General features: G+C 52.7%; 1 protein-coding gene across 6 annotated transcripts in view; it reads left to right on the forward strand.

Annotated features, from left to right (window-relative positions):
* Positions 1–4,919: 4,919 nt before the first annotated feature.
* The window catches only part of Slc38a10 (solute carrier family 38 member 10), a 45,753-nt gene continuing 28,963 nt past the window's right edge, over positions 4,920–21,709 (forward strand). For 3 of the 6 annotated variants that reach the window (XM_021637372.2, XM_021637373.2, XM_021637375.2), the window contains exons 1-7: positions 4,920–5,270; positions 8,525–8,642; positions 14,493–14,538; positions 15,337–15,430; positions 16,964–17,107; positions 18,180–18,304; positions 21,177–21,279. In XM_021637372.2, coding sequence (XP_021493047.1) covers positions 5,172–5,270; positions 8,525–8,642; positions 14,493–14,538; positions 15,337–15,430; positions 16,964–17,107; positions 18,180–18,304; positions 21,177–21,279 — 729 coding nt within the window. In that variant the 5' untranslated portion in view covers positions 4,920–5,171. Of the gene's footprint in view, positions 5,271–8,524; positions 8,643–14,492; positions 14,539–15,336; positions 15,431–16,963; positions 17,108–18,179; positions 18,305–21,176; positions 21,280–21,709 lie in introns of those variants that run through there. The other 3 variants (XM_021637374.2, XM_060386271.1, XM_060386272.1) reach the window with 3 other exon arrangements.

Genomic DNA, 21,709 nt, shown 5'->3' on the forward strand with positions numbered 1-21,709 from the left:
TTCATTGGCTTTCCCTGAGGACAGCACCTGCCTTGAGACAGAGTTTCTCTGAGTATTTCTGGCTGTCCTGGAACTCGCTTTGTAGACCAGGCTGGCCTTGAACTTAACAGCTGCCTCTGACTCCTGAGTGTTGGCTGTCACCAGTCACCACTGTCTGGCTGGGAAGACCCTTATCTTTACTTTTTTTTTTTTTTGGTGTGTGGGGACGTTTTCAAGACAGGGTTTCTCTGTGTAGCCTTTGCTGTACTGGACTCTCTAGACCAGGCTGGCTTCGAACTCAAGAGATCTGCCTGCCTCTGCCTCCCCGAGTGCAGCAATGCGCCCGGCTCAGGGGTCAACTGTAAGTGTTATTCTGCAGGAGTCACCCACCTTTAAAAAAAACACAAAAAATGTAACCTTTGTTTCTGGTGTTTATGCCTACAGAGGAGGAAGGGTGCTGGACCCTTAGAACTGCTGTCACAGATGGGTGTGAGATGCCGTGTGGGTACGGGGAATTGAACCTGGGTCCTCTGGAAGCCTGGCCAGAGCTCTTAATCCTGGAACCATCTCTCCAGCCCCACCTTGTTGGTTGAGATAGGGTCTCAGCTCACCGGTTCTGGTTCTGCTGGGCTGGCTGGCCAGCAAATCCCAGGGATCTCTAGCTCTGCACCCCCATTACTGGGATCAGAAGTATGTGCCACCCCATTCCAATTTTTACAGTGGTGCTAGGGATTGAGCCCAGCTTCTCAGCTTGCAAAACACGTTATTAACTGAGCCTTTCTCCACTCCCCAAGCCTCTCGTTTCCATACTAGTCACACTGCAGGTGTGACACCTTAATTCAGAATGACCTTTTGACCTCATTCTGACTTGGGACATCTTCAAAGAACTAAGTTCCAAAGAAGGCTGTATTCTGAGGTAGCCAAGTCTTCAGTGTATGGATTTGGAGGGGCAAACAACATGCAGAGGGAGGGAGAGGGAGGCACGTCACCAGGGGCAGGCCCTTACAGACTGGATGGTAGGAAGCTCGGGATGGGACAGAGCAATAAAACACAGCAACCTTTTATGAAAAAGACACAACTGGAATTGTATCACGAGGGCGATTGCAGAAGAGCGGCCCCTGGGAAATATGCACCCTTTAATTCCCAGAGCCTGTGAGAACGCGCCCACAGAGCCTTTGCCTGTGTACTTGAGGCAGAAGGCCCTGGAGGGAATAGTCCCCAGCAGAGGCAAAGATGCCACATAAGAGACTGATTGTCTCTCCCTTGGTTGGTCACATGGAAGATGGTGGTGGTCACCACCTTCAGCCAGCAAGAAAATGGGCCCCAGAACCGTAAGGAACCAAGCTCTGCCAACAGCCCAAAGCAGAGGAGCCAGCCTCTCCTGAGGTCTCAGAGGATGGGGCATGCCAACACTTTGATTTTAGTCCAGTGTCACTGAACTGGCCTCTGACTTCCAGAATCAAGAGTTAAGGATTGTATCCGGTTGCTGAGATTGTGTGTGTGTACTCACATTCACATGTGTGTGGGCACGCTTGCGTGTGCACGTGCATGTATGTGAAGCCTGTGGCTGATACGGGCTGTCTTTCATGATTATGCTGTCCTTTAAATCACAGCGTTACTTGAACCCGAGCTTGGTTTGGCTCCTCTAACTAGCTCTAGGGATCTGTCTCTCCCAGAGGGCTGGGATTACGGCAGCTGAGAGATCCTAACTGGTCCTCACACTACGGTAGCAAGCCACCTCCACAGCCCCTCAGTTGCTGAATTTGTGGTTGTTACAGCAACAATAGCAACCTAAGGCGATGTGGGGAGACAGCAGACACACCCGAATGGAGAGCCAAGCATACACAAAGAACCCCAAATTCCAAAGAACAAACTGCCAAAAAGAAAAACAACAAACGAGCATGTGTTTCACCAAAGAACAATAGATGGTAAAAATATGAATAGGTAAGTAACCTCATTCATGATCAGAAAGAAGAAATCCAAAGCATAATATTGTTTGATTCATTAGATTGGCTGAACTGATGATAACTAGCAAGATCCTGTTTTTATAAATAAAGTTTTATTGGAATACCCACCCGTTTGTTTATATACTGCTCATGGCGGTGTTTGAGTTACAACAGCAGAACTGAAGAGCTGTGACAGAGAGTGAAAGGTCTGAGAGGCATCTGGCCCTTCCAGGAAGGCCAATCCGAAGGCCGCCCTAGGCGTTTTAATGTTGAAGTTCCTGCAGTGCTGCGATCAGAGCTAGGACCTAGTGCAGGTGAGGCAAGTGCTCTGCCCGAGCTACGGAGGGAGGGACGCAGCAACCACTGGACTCCTGAGGTCTGACCACCTTTGATGTCAACCAGCCTTCTGATTTGGAAGAGCAACTGGGCAAGACCAAGTGAGATCAGAGGTTATATGCATACTCTTGAAGCTGAAATTCTACTTCTAGGTGTTTACCTGAGACTAGCTTTAACCTTCACATCAAGCAGACAAGCATAACAGTCAATGTTCATTGTGTAATTTCTTTTCTTTTTTTTAAGCCAGGGTATCCTTTGGCCCAGGCTGGCTTTGAATTCACTATTATAGCTGATGATGACCTTGAACTTCTGATCCTTCTGAGACCCTAGGTATACACCACCCCACCCTGTTCACGCAGTGCTGGGGCTGGAACAAGGAGCTTTTTGTTTACTAGGCAGGTACTGTACCAGTTGAGCCCATCATAGCCCCAAATCATTAGTGTTAGTGGAACACAACTGGAAATAAGTCAGGTGGCCTGAGGAGAAGGAAGAGCACATATTCTGAGATATTAGCAGGAAGAATGAATGACTCATAGCACACTCCTAGGATGATGGTGAAATCCGCAAATCATGCTGCAGGAGAAAGCTGTGGAGGAACATGGAAAATAGAGTTCCACTGGCATAACAGTTAAAGATGCAAGAACGCGCTCCACTGGGCGAGGTGGTGCACACCTTCGATTCCGGCACTCAGGAGGCAGAGGCAGGTGGATTGCTCTGGGTTTGAGACAGCCAAGGCTACACAGAGAAACCCTATGTTGAAAACAAAAACAAACAAAAATGCTCTCTCTACTCCAGTACACAATTAATCACTAAGCCTGTAGTTTAGTTTCATGAAACAGAATACAAAATAACAGATGGTTAAATCGGATTGTCTCTGCTGCATGGGGCAACTGAGAGAGAGAGTGGTCGAGGACTGGCACAGCCAGTCTGCTCTGTGATGGTGTCTGGGCATCCAGGCTCCTTCTGACTCGTTGCTTCACTTTTGCCCAGGTCCTGCCCTGTTCCCCAAGGTCTAAAATGACCTTCTATCATTATGTCTGTGTTCTAAATCCCATGATGAACTGAGAAGTTACCAGCGTCTTAGGACTGACCTACAAGACTCAGCTGTTCTTTCTGCTCACTCCTCACTGGCGAGAGCTCAGTCCTGTGGTCCTGAAACTGAGGCTCTTTGCTTTTGGTGGTCCAAATTTCTATCAAGTTGGAAGATGGAGTAATTGAATATTAAGAGACAAGTGGTCGTTGGCTTCAGGGATATATCCATACTCAGTAAGGACTAAAGAGAAGTAGCGATCTAGAGAGTGACAGTCCAAGATGGCAGGGAAAGGGGTGGTGAGGTGGAGTGTTGGCATTCGAAGGGAGTGTCCAAGTTTCTGGGAATAACCCCTTCTCAAGGCTGAATGTCACTTACACGAATATGGAAACAAAAAAGCAGTTCATATAGATTGTGGGTGACTTCACTTTAGAAAATGAATAGAGCCATTTATATTTTGGCTTTATATTCAACTACTCTCTCTCTCTCTCTCTCCCTTTTTGAGACAGGGTTTATCCATGTACCTCTGGCAGTCCTGGAACTCACTCCACAGACCAGGCTGACCTCAAACTCCAGAGATCAGCTTGTCTGCCTCCTCTGTGCTGGGTTTAAAGGGGTGTACCACCAATTACTCTTTCTGGTTTTTTTTTCCCTCTCTCTCTCCTGAGGAGTACAGCTCCGAGCCTGATGCTGGTAGAATTTGCCTCTTGTCTAGGACACATGATCTTGCATGGGCCTCACACTTGTTTTCTAGGAGAGCCTCTTTGGGCAGCTTGTAATTCCTCCCGGCATGCACAACTCTGGCTGCTTAGAATCATTGTGGAGTCTTTTTCAGACCTAAGGTCTCTAGGCATCCATTCACCAAGGACACAGCCAGGTGCCAGTCATCCATTTTCGGGCTGGAGCTGTCTCTGTTCTTCAGTCTCCTTAACGTCTGTTACTCCAGGAAGACTTCTCATTAGTCCTTCAAGCCCAGGGGCCGCCGTCTGTTGACGCCCTCCTGGATTTCTCTGCTCCCTCCCTCTTACCTTTTTATTCACATTAGAGCAGTAAGTTATTTTCGCCCACTGCTTTGGGGACCACGCAGTCACACCCCATGCTCCCGCCTACAAGCTGTGTGACTCTGAGTCTCTGAACCTCTCGGTCGCCGGAGATTCACCTGTAAAACCTAAGTGGTCACTTTGCCCCAATAAGTTACTAGCTTTCAGTCTAGACAGTGACGGTTCCCGCCAGTCGCGACCCAAAATTCTTCCTGTGGTGAAGGACCTGAAAATTAACCCTCAAGATCCCACTCCTCACCCGAAGGTTAGTACTTCCTTTTCTCTCTTGTTCTTCCGGTTAGAGGCTGCACCCCGCAAAATCTTCTCTCCCAGCGGCCCCAGACACCAGCGAAGAAGAGCTTCAAGAAGCGTGGAACCCGGAACACAGACTATGGCCCGGCCCTGATTCAGACCCCTCCTACCACATCCCGCAGTCCCGCCTCCACGTACTTCTTATTGGCTAGGGCTGCGCCTGGCCCCGCCTCAGGGCCGCCCAAGCCACGCCTTCTCCAGGCTACACATCCGCTTTTTGTTGGCTGTCGTCCCGCTTCGTCCCGCCCCCCGCACCGTCACTTCCTGGCAGAGTCCGCTTGGAAGGCGGAAGTTTGTGTGCCGGAGGCAGCGAAGCGGAGCTGAGGTGTTGCTAGCGTTGCCTGGGGCTCTTCCGGGTCTGTGCCCCACTCCGGGGAGGCGGAGGCGGGAACCTGGAACCATGGCTGAGCGGCAGCTGCGCAGCCTGGCAGGGTCTGGAGGCTGACCTCCCCGACGCCTGGGTGCCGACCTCTTGCTCCAGGTTTAGGTTAGCGAGGGTCGCGCTGTCCCGGCCCCCAGACCCTCAAAATGACCGCGGCCTCCACCTCCAAGTGGGGGCTGATCACCAACGTCGTAAACAGCATCGTGGGGGTCAGCGTCCTCACCATGCCGTTCTGCTTCAAACAGGTGCGGCGGGGAGCGCGGGCGGGGACCGTCGGTTTGAAGTGCTCTGCTGACGGGAAGGGTGTGGGAGCACAGCGGGAGGGAAGGGATGGCCGAGCCACGTCCTCGGACCGCGTCGTCGTTTGGGTCTGTGCTCTCCGCGTCCACTAAGCCTGTCCGGAAGGGCACAGAGAAGGAGAAATTAGCGGATTGACAGTGTTACATTGTGCACCTGGTTGTTTTTGACTCTGACCGACTGTACGGAAGCGAGCTGGTCCTCAGCTCCGGCCTCCAGCAGGGCTTTAGTTAAGGTGACTTAAAGCGTTCGTTTGGTCCAGTCTGTGCATGTAGCACCCCAGTTGGAAATGGCAGGCATACAGAAAAGTTTAGTGTTATTCCAACGTTGAATGCCACATGAAAAGATGGCCATCTCGACGTGGCGTTGCTGATTTATGGAAGCAGATGGAGACGTCAAATTGGGTTAATGACTCTCTTGACGAAGGAAGTGGTGGGGCTTCCCCTATCCCGCCTCCCTTCACTCATTCATGCCACGTGTGCTGTTGAGACAGTGGCACCCACTCCCTCCCCCGAGGACTGTCGGAGGTGAGGTGGAAAAGGAATCCGTGATAGACATTTTGAAAGTGTAAATGGGTCCTTGATAATTTCATATTAGACTAACAACCACTTTGCATGTTTTATACTTCACATATCAGGGTAAAAATAGAGAAAAAGTTTGGTTTTTTTTTTTTTTTGATCAGGGAGATTTTGATCCTCTGCATCCTGTCCTAGAATGCATCTAGGGTTCCTGTGTCAGGTGTTTGATGTGGTTGATGAATGCCAGCAGAGGACAGAGCTAGACCATCTGGGGTGACAACTGAGTGTGAATCCCAGTGTTGAGTTGGTCATTTTTGGGTGTTTCTGGAGTGTCTACCTGTCCCCGTGCCCATGGAAACTTGCTTGTCAGCAGAAGTGCATCCTGGGACTTGAGTATTGGCTGGAGTAAACCCTGTCATCTTTGCTGCCTGCCTGTGCAGAGTGACTGTCCGTTCCCTGGCAGCTGTGTGGGCACGGGTGCGTGAGCAGACTCTGGACTGGAACGTTACTGTACGTGCTGCTTGGCTTCTGCTAGAGCATGTGAAGATCGGCCTCGGAAAGGGGAGCCCAGTATGCACGTGAAACTAGAAAGAGTCACACTGTGTGCCTGCAGCCTGTCAGCTCCCACCGCTGGGCTGATATCTCCTCAGGGGTCATGGGGCAACCATCTGAGTCCAGCAGAACATCGGAGAATGCGTGTTAGTGTTTCGTAGGCACACTGCTAAGAAACTTCGGGCTTAGCGAGGTTCGCTCAGCGATCCTAGCAGTTTACAAAAAGAAACACTTCATTGTTATGGGTGTGTAGAAAAGTGAGGATACTTCAGGTGCACTCTTGGTGGATACTCGTGAAGTGAGGGAACATGTGTGCCTTGCTGTACCCTGAGGAACTCCGTAACACTGGCACGCTTACTAGTTGCTCCTGTCCACCAGAGGACTACTGCACATCGCTGGCTTGTGCCAGAGGTTGGTGTGCGCTGGTTTGACCTGGAGGAGGTGTATGGGAATGAGCATGTGTTTCATACCCCATGCTGTGGATAGACCATGCCTGTGCTCCTTTGAGGGACATACAGATCCCGCCCTAGGGATGGTGGGCAGAGGGGACGCGCCAGCCCAGGCCTTAGAGGCCCAGGTGCATCATGACATCTGCAGTGTGGGTGTCATGGGTCTTTGAACCGTTCTGGAGAGAGTGATGTCATGTTGGGTTTTTTTTCTTTTATATTGATAAGCTCTATGTATTTCTTTATTTTGAGCAGTTTTAGCTTTATGGCTGAATAGAACGGACAGTTCCCCTTTCGGTAACAGACCCCCCTGATGTCTTGCTGTTAGCCTTTTGTTTTGTTTGTTTATTTGATTATATGTTTTCAGTTCCAGTGCTGACGCTCTAATTCCAAACGAACCCTATACTGCTGGACTGCATCCTCAAGCCACTAATGTCTTTATTTATTTATTTTTTTCCAAGACAGAGTCTCATTATATATCCCCGGCTGGCCTGGAACTTGCTGTGTAGACCAGGGTGGCCTTGAACCTACAGAGAGGCCTGCCTTTGTCTTATGCATGCTGGGGTTAAAGACTCTGTACCATCATGCCTGGTGCAAGCCTCTGACCCCGGAGATGGCACAGTCACTGAGGGCTGGTTTACATGGGATTAAATGCCGCTCTTTCAGGGTGTGGTGCCTTGAGTCGTGATGGAGATATACAGTGTGTGGCTGCTGTGGCAGGATGTGGCATAGAGTTCTGCTACCCCAGAAGGCCACCTCCACCCCGTCATCAGCCGCCCCTCTTCCTCAGCCCTGTCATCAGCCGCCCCCTCTCCCTCAGCCCTGTCATGTGTTGCCTGTCTTCCCTAAATACTCTGTACATGGCAACACATTCCGCTGCCTTCACTGCCCTTCTTTTCTGCAGCATGGTTCGTTCATGCCATTGAACCTTAATAATATTTCTTTTTTCTTTTTCTTTTTCCTTCTTTTCTCTTTTTATTTTGAGACAGGGTTTCTCTGTGTAACCTTGGCTGGCCTGGACTGGTTTTGTAGACCAGGATGGTCTCGAATTCACAGAGATCCACTTGCCTCTGCCTCTCTGCATGCTGGGACTACAGGCGTATGCCACCGCGGCAGGCTAATGACATTTCTTTGCATGGTTGGACTAAAGTTGTTTTTCTAGTCACCTTTGAAAGCCATTGGGCTGCTTTCTTGTGTTGAGTTATTGTTAAACCCATCCATATCAGCGAGTGCTGGCTGCCTGGGCGCCAGCTTTAACTGGATGTGATAAACCCTGTAAATGGTTTGTGCATAGACATTTCTTTTCTGAAGGGGAAAGACCTCAGGGTAGTGGCAGGAACGCATGGCCAGCATCTGTTTAATTTGTAAGTGAGGCACACATCATTCTTAAACCTCTAGACTGTGTTTACACACAGGCCATTGAGGAAGGTGGTTAAAGACGCAGCGTGTGTGGTGGGCGCAGGGAGCGTAGGTGCTGGATGACCTCACCCAGCAGACCTGGGACTAACGAGGCCCTTTGAAACAGCACTCAAGGTTCTTGCTTCCGTTTTAGGGAGCATCACTGCCAGGTGTCACCCATAGGAGGTCAGGGCCTCCCACCGAAGCAGGTGAAGCCCTGGGGGCCTGCGTGAGCTGCGCGTGCAGAAGGTCTGGTTTTGGAAATGTCTTTTTCTCTCCATCTTGCAGTGTGGCATCGTCCTGGGGGCCCTGCTCTTGGTCTTCTGCTCCTGGATGACACACCAGTCTTGCATGTTCTTGGTGAAGTCGGCCAGCCTGAGCAAGAGGAGAACCTATGCTGGCCTAGGTAAGACCTGGTTTCCAGAATGCTGGCAACGCTGCCAGGCCCCTTCCCAGAAGCACGGTGCTCTTGCTGGGGGCCTGGGCGCTTGCTCTTCTTGGTTAAGATCTTTCTTCTGTTTTTTCATAAGGAGTTTTTTGGAGAGCAGTGGGTTTTTTTTGTTTGTTTTTTTAAGTGTGGACTGACGCACATGCTCACCTTCAAGCCCAGTAGAACTGCTGTGCCCATAACCTTCTGCTGCCTTGCTGCCTCTAACTCCAGCTCCTGGAAGCCTTCCTTGGAGGAAACGCCTCAGTCCAGCGGTGCCCGAGACTCAGTGCCCTGCCTGCCCAAAGGCTGGGCCTTCTCCCAGGACTGTTGAGTGCAGCTCTGTTCCCTCTAGTTCTCTTCAGTTTAAAACAGGTTCAGCTAATGACTTGTGTCAAGGTGGTCTGGACGCTCAGGGCGCCTTACTCTCCTGTCCTCCCTCATGTTGCCATGTGAAGCCTGGTTTGGACTGTCTTGCTCCAGAGCTCATTCTGGGATTCTTTGGCATGAGGGTCAGAATGTCACTCTTTTGTTCTTGGGACTTAGGCTCTTGGGGGAATGTGAAAAGAAAATTCCTGGCCTCCTGGGGATGTTTCTGACCCACCAGCCAAGGTGTGGCTGGAATGTTGCTCTCACCTGCATCTTGCCTGGCCTCTGCTCCTAGCTCTCACTGTGCAGAGTTTTGTAGCAAAATAAAGTAGGTTCCTTCCTTCCTTCCTTTCTGCCTTCCTGCCTTCCTGCCTTTCTTTCTTTTCTTTCTTTCATAGGTTTTTCTCTGTGTAACAGCCCTGGCAGTTGTTTTGTAGACCAGGCTGCCCTCGAACTCACAGAGATCCACTTATGTCTACCTCCTGGGTGCTGGGAGTAAAGGCGTGCACCACCATGCCTTTATCTGCATGTACACCTATCTGCTCTATCTGTATGTACACCTGCATGCCAGAAGAGAGAATCAGAGTCTAGTATAGGTGGTTATGAGCTGCCATGTTCGAGCTGGGAATTGAACTCAGGACCTCCGGAAGAGCAGCCAGTGCTCTTACTGCTGAGCCATCTCTCCAGCCCCTAAAGTTCCTAAAGCCTCAGTTGGAGTGATCTGCAAAGGCATGAGGTGCACACCCGCCTTGCCATCTTCTGTAGATGGGCTTCTGTAGTGTGGCCCTTTTTTTCCCTAGTCTGCTTTGCGGTGGCACCGGTACCCTGCTGTTCATTCCTGGAGTCAGAACCCAAGGGATGCCTTCCTTCTTTCTTTTCTGAAGGCAGGGTAAAGGTCTTTTACTGCAGCTTGAGGAAGTGAGGTTTATCGGTTCAACATGACCCTCACTGGGATGGCCTAGTTCTGTCCTGCCAGAGCCCAGGGGGTGAGGCACTCGGGGGTGCCCTTGGTGGTGTGGAGCCGAGTTGCAGTGTGTGGTCCTTTCCCTTTGAGATTTCTGTTACTGTTTTGTAGCCAAAGTTTCAGCATAGGACTCCTCTATTCTGAAAGAAGTGAGCTGGGCTGGGGAAGTCATGACATCTGATGGCTAGTTGGCCAGTCAGTTATTCTTCAAAGGTCCCTGAGAAGTGGACTGGTTTGTCCAGGTGTGAAAGACTGAGAGAAAGCTGTCAGATGGCCACCTCCAAGTGCTGGCTGCCCGGGCGCCAGCTTTAACTGGATGTGGTAAGTGCTGGAGACAGCAGATTCCCAAATGCCAGTGGTCTTCAGTTATGTTTTTGATCTGAAACAAGAAGGCTTATTTGTATGGACCCACAGAGAGTCTTCTGGACTCTCAGACAATCTCTCTTCTGGGCCCTCAGTTTTCCAGAGCTTTGTGGATGCCCAGACAATTTCTCGGTATCCCAATCTCTGTGGTCCTAGTCTCTCAGTCCCCAGATAGTCTTCTGGACTTGTGGGCTCAGCGCTGTTTCCCTTTGTCTACAAGGTAGGGTGACTGGCTAATGGAGCCAGAACAGTAGAGAGGAGGTGCCCTGGGCTGCCTCCTGCCGTGGGCTGGCCTGTAGGTGGTGTGGAGCCCTCCTCTGTAGCTGGACACACCTGCCTTGCTCTCATACTTGTCCTCTTGATGGGCTAGGACTCACTGTGTGTTTGTGATGCAGCTCCTCAGGGTGCTTGAAAGATGAACCCCTCCTTCCCCCGTCCTTCCCTCAAGGCACAGCAGGCCTGAGGGATGGCTGTGTCTGTGGATGCATGACAGTGGACCTGGCTTGGACCATGGGCACTGGGGCTCTGTAGATGAGATGGGCAGATGGCCTTTGTCCTCAGTGGGAGATGGTGGAAGAAGGTGAAGAATTTCCAGGGTGGCAACCATGTCTCTAACAAGGAGCCTGCCATTTGCACTCCGTGGGAGGGCTGGGGACCTATTCTTCACATTGGTCACTTTGCATTTGAGTCTTAACAGTATCAGCCCCTGTGGTAGTGACCTCATCTCTGGCTCCCCAGCCCTGGAGGATCGGTGTCTACAGGGTGGGGAATTGTAGCACAGTGCGGGTGTTGCTGATTTGGGGCATCGGTCTGCTGTGTTTGTTTTTGCTGTTGTGATTTTGAATGTTTTTTATAAACTTCAAACCTGCTTCCGTGTCCAGCTTGTCATTTAACCTGGCCTTCGTTAAGCCCCGTTTGATGTCAGAAGGTGTGTTAGTTAGGGTTTCTAGTGCGTTGATAAAGCACGGTGGCCAATTGGAATTGGGGAAGAAGGGTTTCGTTTTATCTTACACTCTCCGATCAGACTCCGTCCTCACTGAGGGAAGTCAGGGCAGGGACTGACACAGACCACGGGGAGTGTCCTCACTGGCTCGCTCGGCCTGCTTTCTTTTACAACTCAGGAGCACTTGGCCCGGAGGGACCACCTCCATGAGCCAGGTCCTCCCCCAGCATGCAGTAATCAAGAAGATGCCGTACAGACAGCCACAGGAAATCTACAGGGAATCTGAGGACGGCATTTTCTCCTCTGGATGGGTCTAGATGTGGCAAGTAGACGAAAACCCGTCAGGGTAGAAGGTAACACAGATGGATCTGTGACTCCTGGGAGACTCTTCTGAGCTTCAGCCGCTGCCTTAGGAGTGCGCGCTGGGGTGGAAGCCACCTCCTCCAGCCGTGTGATGTCCACATAGCCTGTTTCGTTCCCCGCTGTGACCTGTGGTGTTGCTGGTTCTGTCACCATGGCTCATGGTCGGTGTGCCTGTCCCTCCTTGTGGGCCTAGAGTAGCGCCTGCTGGGGCACGGTAGCAGAATGCCTCTGCTTGTCTGCTCTTGAGTGATATGACCTGTGTGCCTTCCCCGTGGTTTGGCGACAAGACCGAGGCGCTGCTCCCCGACACCTGTCTCTCTGCAGTCCCAGCCTCCTGGAGCCAACAGTGTTTACCGTGCAGCGGCCCAGTGCTGCTGGGCTTGTGCCCATCCTGCAGAGGGGGTCCAGGGCTGTTCCTGCTGCTCCTCCAGGACCAGCTCAGCCGAAGTCAGCCTGCCCTCTCTGCCTCGCCTGTGCCTGGTACTCACGAGCAGCAACCTCCTCTGTGACCGTTTCTTGAATAGCTCTGCTTTCTTGCCTTGCTGTTGATGGAGAGTAGAGTCAGTTCCACCTGAGGTCTTGTGGACCTGTTTCTCAGGTCTCAGCAGGTGGGCAGAAGCCTGGTTTTGGCCTCAGCCCTGTTGATGGTGATCTGGGTGAAGACAGCACTACCCCCTGCTGGGCTTCTGCATTACTGTGTTGGAAGCGTGTATGTTCTGGAGTTTTCTAGGGCAGGATGTTCTGGATTTCAAGTGTGCAAGAGACCCACTTTGCTTTTATGGAGTAAGAAGGAATGAGAATGGAGTTGGAGGGCTGGAGAGATGGCTTAGTGGTTAAAAGCCCTGGCTGCTCTTCCAGAGGACCTGAGTTCAATTCCCAGCACCCACATGGTGGCTCACAACCATCTATACTGGGATCCTCTGGGCTCTTCTGGCCTGCAGGTGTACATGCAGATAGAGCACTCATACATAAATTTTTAGAAGGAAAAGAAAGACAGTGGTGTTGGAATGGGTCAGTGCTTAGGCGCTTTGTGCCCTCCCCACCCCGCAGGGGCCGGGGGAGGTTCTCGCTGTAGTCCTGGAACTCGCTCTGTAGACCACGCTGGCCTCAAACTCGGAGATCCACCTGCCTCTGCTTCCTGAGTGCTGGGACTAACGGTGTGTGCCACCACTAGCCAAGTGTCCCTCCATGTCGTATGTTGAGTGTCTGGCACAGGGCATGGAGAGTGTCTGTAAAAATATGGCTTTTTTTGTCCTCCCTAGGACAAGAAAATGGCTTTTCATTGTCCTCTGAATAATGACAGGGAAACCTTTATATTTATTAAAAGCTTCAAGCGCTATAGCTCAGCAGATACTCAGCTATTTTAACCCAAAAATTCTGTCTTGGCCTACTTCCCAGCCACATTACCCATTACTGCCATCTTAGCCTCACTCTGCCATCTCCTTCTCATATCACTTCGTGGTGACTCTCTCTCTCTGGTCCCCACCTGGGAACCCCTCTCTGAACATCTGAAGACCTGCCTTAATTTTCCAGCCCAGCCATTGGCTGTTGAGCTATTTGTCCAGTCAGAAGTCGTTGGAGAGCAGTGGTTACAAACCATTGAGATAGGATATGCTGCATAAAAATGACGGTGCCAAAGTCTGGCCTGAGTCAGGTCTGCACAGAAACCAGCACACAGGATGTTCTTTACACAGGGTAAAGACACTACCCAAACACGCGTCCTTTGGTGACTTGGCAGCAGCTGTGGGTATCGTCGCCTCTGGAGTTCTTTCAGTCTTTTGGAATTCTCTGTCCAGACCTTGGGTAACATTCTGCACTGGGTTTCAGTCACTGCTGGATGAACTTGTGCAATATGCTAGTTTCCCTCCCTAGTGGAGTCTGGGAAAGGCCAGAGTGACCCCTGGAGGCTGAAGTCTTTGCTGTCCTCAGGCCAAGCTGAGGCTGATGCCAACTGTGGCTTTTGCCAACACTGTGCCTCTCCCCCAGTTAAAAGTAACAAGGATTTTGTTTGGTTCATTTATACCCAGTGGATGTGTGTTTCCTGTTCTCCAACCTCCGAGGGCTGCTGGCCCAGACTGAGGGAGGAAACAAGGGGACAGGAAACCGGGGCTGCGACAAGGCTGAGGCCATCCCGTCACATGCACTGCCTTCTGAAGCAGTGGGGGACCGGATAGCCCTGAGGGACCTTGTTGAGTTAGCATTTAGTTCCTCATTTGCTGGAAATAGTTGTGGGTCAGGAAGGAAAGGCAGAGACCCTTTCCTGGAGAACTGCTGTGGCCATGCTTGCTAGCTTATCAGGGCTCTGTCCCTGGCAAGTCTCAGAGCTCTTGTTCCTTCCTTCTCCAGGCTGCCATGCTTGCACAGACTGTTTCCTAGTGCAGGTCACAGTCACAGGACAAATAGGAAGCCCTCAGCAGTGTCCCTGTGGAGGAGGGCGTGAATACTGGGCTGTGGAGCAGGGACGGCTCTTGAGTCCTTCCGCTTCCTCTGCCCCTAATGCCCGAAGTGAGGATAGTTCTGCCTCCTTGGTACACTCCCAACAGGCCTACTCTTGGCTGCATGGGCAGGAACCGCTAACTCTCAGGGTCCTGGCTTCCTCCCCCTTTAACATTTCATGTGAAACAACAACCCCTGCTGGTTTCCTCTGCTTTGTTCTTGTTTCACTTTGTTTCATTTGGGGGGAGGGGGATGGTGGCTCTAAAGTCTGGGACCAGGGTTAAAATATCTCCTTATCCACCAAACTCTGGGCAAACAGATGCTCCTCAAACTGCCCTTCACAGCTTGTCTTGGTGTCTGTTTTACCGTGCTCCCTCTCTTCTCTTGCTAGCGTTCCATGCCTACGGCAAGGCTGGGAAGATGCTGGTGGAGACCAGGTGAGCGGAGCAGCATTACCGAGCCCCAGCCTCCTCCTGCGCAGTGGAAGGGCTGGGGGTGAGGGGTGAGGGCTGTGTCACGTGTGGGTGGCTTCTCACTTCTAATGTGCTTCTAGAGTGAGTCACACACAGTCAGAGGTCAGTTGATTGGGCCTTAAAATGATTGTTTCGAAGCTGAAAGTCAAGTCTTAGCAAGGCGCACATGAGGATGGAAAGCTGGGGAGTACAGCAGAGGTGCTGTCTGGGTGTGCTTAATGTTTGTGCTGTTCTCTAAGCAGTGGCCCAGCTCTGCTGCCGAGAGGCACAGAAATGAACCGAAGTGTCACGTTGTTTTCGTCAAGAGTAAAGTTCTACGAGTTGAAAAAGTTGTCAGGAAACTTTTAGGCTTCAGGGAATTGCAAACACAGAAGAAAACAGTGTTTGGAAGAAGTTGATTATTCTTTTAACTCTTCTAACATTACTGTGAGTCTCTCTTGCACCTGAGAGAATTTCTGACCCTCCCTGTGGAGGGGAAATAAGGTATGACACAGAAAACAGTTAAGTGTGGCTCGTGTTCACCCCAAGGGCGATGGAGAGCCAGATACCATCCCACCGCTATGTGAGTGTAGACATTCAGAACTGCCTCTCCCTCAGCTAGTTGTCAGGCAGTGCCATGTCAGCACAGCCCAGGGGCTGCATCTGGCCCTGGGCCCGCCTGGGAGCGCCTGGGTCTTGAGTCTGCAGAAGTGTCTAGCTTTGGTCACTGAACAACGCGCTCTTTCAGACACTACTTTAAAGCCCTGCTTTTCTTTTTCCCAGCATGATTGGGCTGATGCTGGGAACCTGCGTTGCCTTCTACGTCGTGATTGGTGACTTGGGGTCCAACTTCTTTGCTCCGCTGTTTGGATTATGGGTAAGGCACTGTTAGCTGTCTGGGCTGTTTCAGTGCTTATGGTTGGTCTGATGACTCCGTCCCCAAAGCCAGCTGAGACCAGCGTTCTTGCCCTGAACAGCTTCCCATGCCTGCCAGCCATTCAGGTTCCCTGGCTTGGATTTCAGGACTTTGCTGGGCTAGTGTCTGAGAGGGAGAGTGGGCTGTGATACAGCCTGATAGTGTGCAGGGTGAGGGACGGTGGGGAGGAAGAGGAGGAGGGTGACAGGTCAGAGGCCTCACCTTTTCAGCGCTGCTAATTAAAGGCAAAAGAGGCCAGGCCCAGCTGCTGTGCTTCGTGGTTGACCAGTACATTGAGACCGTGAGGAAGGTGTGAAGGCCTGTGAGAAAGCCCTGCATCCTCCAAGCCTGCCACTCTCTGCCTCTGGGGGGGCGGGGGGGTGTCCTACACAAACTTCCTTGCCTACTGGGGAGCAGAGCTATAGCCAGTATCTGGCTAGGGAGAGTGGGCACCCTCTTCTGTGAAGAATCCTTCGTGTCTTTATTAGATAGGTAGAGGTGGATTTTAGTCTGTAAAGATGGCAGCTGGGGGTGGTCCTTCTCGGGAATGCAATGTGTTGGATTTGCGTGGTGCTGGAGAACTTCCCAGTAAGGGTCCTGTGAGCCTGGCCCTGGCCTGTGTTCTGATGGTGTCTACCAATGGGCTTTCCGTATCCCACTCTCTCACGCGGGTCCAGCAGAGTTGTGGCTTGGTTCCTCACACAGTACCTCAGTCCTTCTCTAAACTGTATACCTGTGCCAGGGCCAGACATGTTCCCTACAGATTTGAGAGACCGGCAGGATGGGCAGGTCCCCCCCTGCAGCCTTGCTAATGGCTCCACACAGTGAACCAGAGTGCACAGAGCTCTGCCTCATCCTCCGCCATCGGTAGTGTTCCCCTGCTCAGCAGTGTGAGCTTGTTTGCAGGTGTCTATAGCTGGGGAGCCTTTCCCTCCTAGCCAGAGCTGTCAGCTGTGAGGAAGGAGCCAGGAAGTCAGCTGCAGCCTCGCAGGCTGCGGCTCAGTTAGATGGTAGATAGCCCCAGACCATTGCCTGCTGGTAGATGCCAGTCTGGAATTTTGTGATGAATTTTCTGGATCAGAAGTCCCTTCTGTAGCAGAGTTGGCCCTGAGTTGTGTGGAGAATTGGCAGCTCCTTCCTTCTGCCGCCGGCACTGGCTGTGCAGGGCATTCCCAGAGCAGGACAGTTCCTACCCACTCTTTCACATCCCATCACTGTGTGATGGGGGAAGGGGTCGCTTATCGTTTTGTCCTGACTAGTGTCTTTGTGGAACAAGGCTGTGCCGTGCAGGGCCAGAGGTGCTCCGAGTGTTGGTCCACGCGGCACAGCTGCTGAGAAGGGCGCTTTCAGAGTGAACGTGCCGGACCTGAGCACATCTTCTGTTTTGAGGTGCTCCCCAGCCTGTGGTGGCTCCTGCCCTGTGACTGTGGGGGAAGAGTCTTGGCAGTGAGAACAGGTCTGCGGAGCATGAGGGCACTGCTGACTCCCTTCCAGGTGACCAGCCACTTGCGCGTGTTCCTGCTCTTCGCAGTGTCGCTGTGCATCGTGCTCCCACTCAGCCTGCAGAGAAACATGATGGCCTCCATCCAGTCCTTCAGTGCCATGGCTCTCCTCTTCTACGCCGTCTTCATGTTTGTGGTGAGCACCATGTGCACCGCTGTCTGGCTTAGTCCTCCCCGTCACTGTGCATGTGCACGCCTGAGTCTGGTGTGGCCAGCTGCCTGGTGGGGGATTATGGGAAGGTAGCTTTGAGTCTTAGAAGTGGTGGGGTCACTAATGCCATGAAGGCTGTGTGAGTGTCTGATCACTGAGCACCAGGGGTGGGGCAGGACAGGGACGGGGTGGGGCAGGTGCTCGGCAGGGTATAGAAGGGGCTTTGAGACCATCGTCCTATCCCCAGGCTCTGCCACACACAGGTGTAGTGGCTGTGTGCTTTATGGGACGATCTTTTGCGTGGAACATGTCACCGGCGGGATGCCATTGTTTTGTACATGGGGCCAGTTGTCGTTTTTTCTAAATGAGTTTTGTGGTGGACAGTCTGGGGTGTGGGGCCCTCCTAGAGAGCCGTCATCCTTTGCTGCCTTATCCCGCTGAACTTTTGGGAGTCACCTCCCTGGCCAGGCAAGGAGCTACTTCTGAGAGCAAGAGCCAAGAGTCATTGCAGGAACTCTGTAATGGTCTGCACTGTGGTCTAGCCATGGTCGGCCTGCACCCTTGGCTCTCTGAGGACCAGGCAGTGACAGGTAGGGCGTTGCTCTCAGGTAGCCATATAGTGGGCTGAGCTCCTGAAATGTGACTGTGTCTGCCTGTCCAGGTCGAGGAGAGCAAGATCATTCGCAGGTTGAGGGCTCTGCCAAGTTGTCTGTCCCTGTAGTCTAACAGACATCAGGGCTAGGTTGCTGATGAGGATTTGCTTCTGTTTCCACTGAGAGACCCAACACAGGAGCCGCAAACCCCCTGCAGGTGGGCTCACCCCTCAGGCGGGTCTGAGCACCTTCATGTATGGACTGGGTGTCAGCCAGGGGCCAGGGCAGCAGGCAGTGGAGCCCCTGCCCCTTCAGATGGCCCTGAGCTGCAGGAGTAATCCAGCCATGAGGCAGAGGAGAGCTTCTTGGCTGCTTGGGTCCCTCACCCCCTCCGTGGCGTGCTGTGCAGTGGGCACAGCTGCACACTGCCTCCTGACCCTATGTCCCATCTCTTCTTGGTCTAGATTGTGCTGTCCTCCATTAAGCATGGCCTCTTCAGTGGCCAGTGGCTGCAGCGGGTGAGCTACATCCGCTGGGAGGGCGTTTTCCGCTGTGTCCCCATCTTTGGCATGTCCTTTGCCTGTCAGTCGTAAGTACCGATGAGGTGGGAGAGGGCGTGGGGGTGGTGAGGGTGCAGACTGGAGAGGCCGTGGGATTGGAGTCCTGCTTTTCTCGTTCCCGGACACCAAGGAGTGATGCTTGTTCTGGTGTGGCCTGTTCTCTCAGGGCAGAGGGCCAGGGTCTGTGTAACTGGGAAGTAGACTGTTGCTGGGACTGGCTGGGCACCTCGATTCCCAGATCCCAGGAAGTAGAGTTGGCCGTGGGGTACAGCAGCAGCCCGGCCATCTGATGGTGCAGAGTGCCGAGTGTGTTGCCAGAATTGAACTGTTCTGAGAGTATCTAGAAAGGAGTTACACAAACATTGACTTGAGGCTGTTGCCGGATGTCTGTGAGTCCTGTGTGTGCGGGCAGGGCTCCCTGGCACGTGGGGCTCTGTGAACACAGAAGGGGCTGCTCCACCCTCACAGCAGTGCTACCTTCGCCACCAGGGTGGCAGGAGCTAGTGACTCGTGCCTGGGTGGGAACAGACCGTCAGCATGTGTGTAGGGGGCTGGTAGAGAAGCCCCCCTCCTGGGGTGTCAGTGGGCATGTATTGTGCCAATGGTAAACTAGTGTGACAGAGAAAATTTGCTCACACTGCTGTGTTTACACCCACGTGCGAGATCCAAGTCGTCTTTCCCACTTACCGGCTCCCTCTTGGCAGCTCTGTCTCCACCAGAACATGCTCCAGCCTCGCTGTTGAACATCCCCATCACCATTGGTGACAGAAGTTAGGTGGTTGTGCGGGGTACCTAGTTACCATGTGTCCTTTCTGCCTCCATGTTTGCTTTTTAAAGACTAAGCCTGCAGCTGGGCTGCCTGACGGTGGTCTTGGGTGGCAGCGCACATGGGCTCTTAGAGGAGGGCGGGCGCATGTCACCGTCAGTGCGGGGCCATCTCCCTTTCAGGAAGACCTGGGGTTCCCTCTGTGTTGGCCACACACTGTGCCCAGGCTGCAAGCACTGGAACGTTTGCCCGTGAGGTGATGGGGCCTCTTTCCCCAGTGGCTGTACCAGAGGTGCCTGTCACTACTGGGATGGAGCCAGCCCCTACCCGTGCCTAGTCCAGTTCTTACAGTCATTATCTGGCCCTTCCGATCTTACTTCATGGCACATGTGTCTTGTGTTGTGCAGACTGGTCAGCATGGGTCCATGATGGCTGCATTGAATACAGCCTCGTCAGAACACAGTGCCCTGGGAGCTCACTCTCAGCCTAAGGGCACTGAGGTCACCGCAGGAGTTGGGATGCCACACAGGCTGCTCTCTGGAAAGATTTGTTTGTTTATTTATTACTTATATGGTGTTCTGCCTGCATGTACACCTGCACACCACAGGAGGGCACCAGATCTCACTATGGTTGTGAGTCACCCTGTGGGTGCTGGGAATTGCACTCAGGTCTTCTGGGAGAGCAGCCGTGCTCTTCACCTCTGAGCTGTCCCTCCAACCCCACACCCCCCATCTCTCTGAAGGCCGGGCATTTGGGATTGGATGGAAGCCTCTGGACCAGCCTTTCTTTTCACTGTGACCAGGCATACCCTCCTCTTCACATCACCTGCAACGCCCTTGCCTGTGTGTGCATCTGTGCTAATCTGTATGTGCATCTCTGTGTGTGTGCATGTGCTTGGATGTGCACCTGTGCATGAACATCAGTGTATGTACATCTGTTTGTGTGTGCACATGGGCATCTGTGTATGGGCATGTATTCTGTGTGTGTGTGTGTCCCTCTGTGTATGGGCCTCCTGCTCGGACTAGAGTCTGAGAAGCTGTCACCACCTCAGCGCCGAGTGAGGGCTCAGGCTCACCTCTGCCCTGTACCCCCGAGGCTGTGCAGCTGTGCATGTGTGGCTGCCGTGTCTCCTGGCTGACTGCTCTTGTGCAGAGGTTGACTATGAGCCTGGGGACGGGGTCGGCTCCACTCGGCCAGCCCTCCCCTGTAGTGTGTCACTGCTTTTCTTGACTTCTTAGAGACATTTTTGGGCATGGCTGCACTGATCCTTTATGCTGGTCTGCTTTTTGGTCGCTGATTTCAGTGTGCACATGTGTGCAGTTGTATGCACGCAGGCACATATGCAAGCGCACCTGGGTGTTCCCAGTCTGGTTTCCTTTGTGCCTTTGATCTTGTCCTGCAAGGTCATAGCCACCTGGAAAGTACTGAGGGAGGCAGCCAGATCTTCCTGTCTGTCCAGCTTATGTCTTAGCCTGTCCATCTCAAATTTGCTCCCTCTTCTACGCTCTCTCTTGAGTCTCGGCTCCCGCACACCTTGCGGGTGTCCGGATCCTTCATGTTCCTCTCAATTGGGCTTCTGTCCAAGTCCTCAGATGGGCTGTTTGCAGAGAGGTTGTCGTATCCCTGTCCCACCCGGCCAGCAGCAGCACACTTTTGGCACGGGGCCTCGGCCAGAAAGAAACCAGTTTTCTCATTACACTGGTGAGAGCCAGCTCCTTTTCTGTTGAGAGCGCGGCTTTGTGTCTGTTCCTGGAGTGTCTGTGTCTGTGTCTGTGTGTCCAGCATTCCCGTCCCTTGGCGGTGGTGCTGCATCGGCTTCTTGTTTGCTCCTTCCTCAGAGCTGCGTCATTCCCTGCGCAGTCATGGTTGCTGAGCACCGCAGAGCTAGTTGTAAAGTGCCGTAAGGTATCCGCACGGAACCTTCTAGGCGTAGGCTTGTGGGTCTTCTCACCATGCTGCCGTCCACAGGGTCACCCAGCTACCGTCCTTGGCAGCAGGAGTCATGGTCTGTGCTGAGTGTTGTGGGAAGCGCCAGAGGCTTGTCGCCTGGGCCATTTTGGTAGAAGTCTGCGGAATCAGGAGGGGTGGGTGAGGCTCTTGCCTGTCTGGAGTTTGTGACTCGCCTGTCTTTACAGCCAGGTCCTGCCTACCTATGACAGCCTGGACGAGCCGTCGGTGAAGACCATGAGTTCCATATTTGCCTCCTCCCTCAATGTGGTCACCGCCTTCTATGTCATGGTAGGAACTGTTGCACACCCTGGATACGCAGGATGCTTCCTCATGCCCTCAAGACCCCCTGTGGCCTTGGTGTCCATCTGAGCCATGGCTCTCACCTTCTCCATGTCTGTAGGTGCACTGTGTTCTTGATGACCCAGATCTTTCCATCTCTTCAGCCTCAGTCATTCCAGCCCAGGCACCCTGACCTGCTTCTGTCCTGGACCATGCTGCACCCTATTCTGGTTTTGAAGAAAGGGTGAGGCTGGTATCAGACTGGGGGTGATCCTCCTGCCTTTGCCTCCCGAGTGCTGGGATTGTGGGCGAGCAACATGGCCCCCAGTTGTGTTGACATTGTGTGGTCAGAAGAGCTCTGGCATCTTGGCCAGGACTGGTTCCAGATTGCTTTAACCAGTCTCATGGCCACTGTCAATTCTCTGCAGAGAACCATTCT

The sequence above is a fragment of the Meriones unguiculatus genome, chromosome 7 (genome assembly GCF_030254825.1).
Source record: "Meriones unguiculatus strain TT.TT164.6M chromosome 7, Bangor_MerUng_6.1, whole genome shotgun sequence".
NCBI lineage: Eukaryota > Metazoa > Chordata > Mammalia > Rodentia > Muridae > Meriones > Meriones unguiculatus.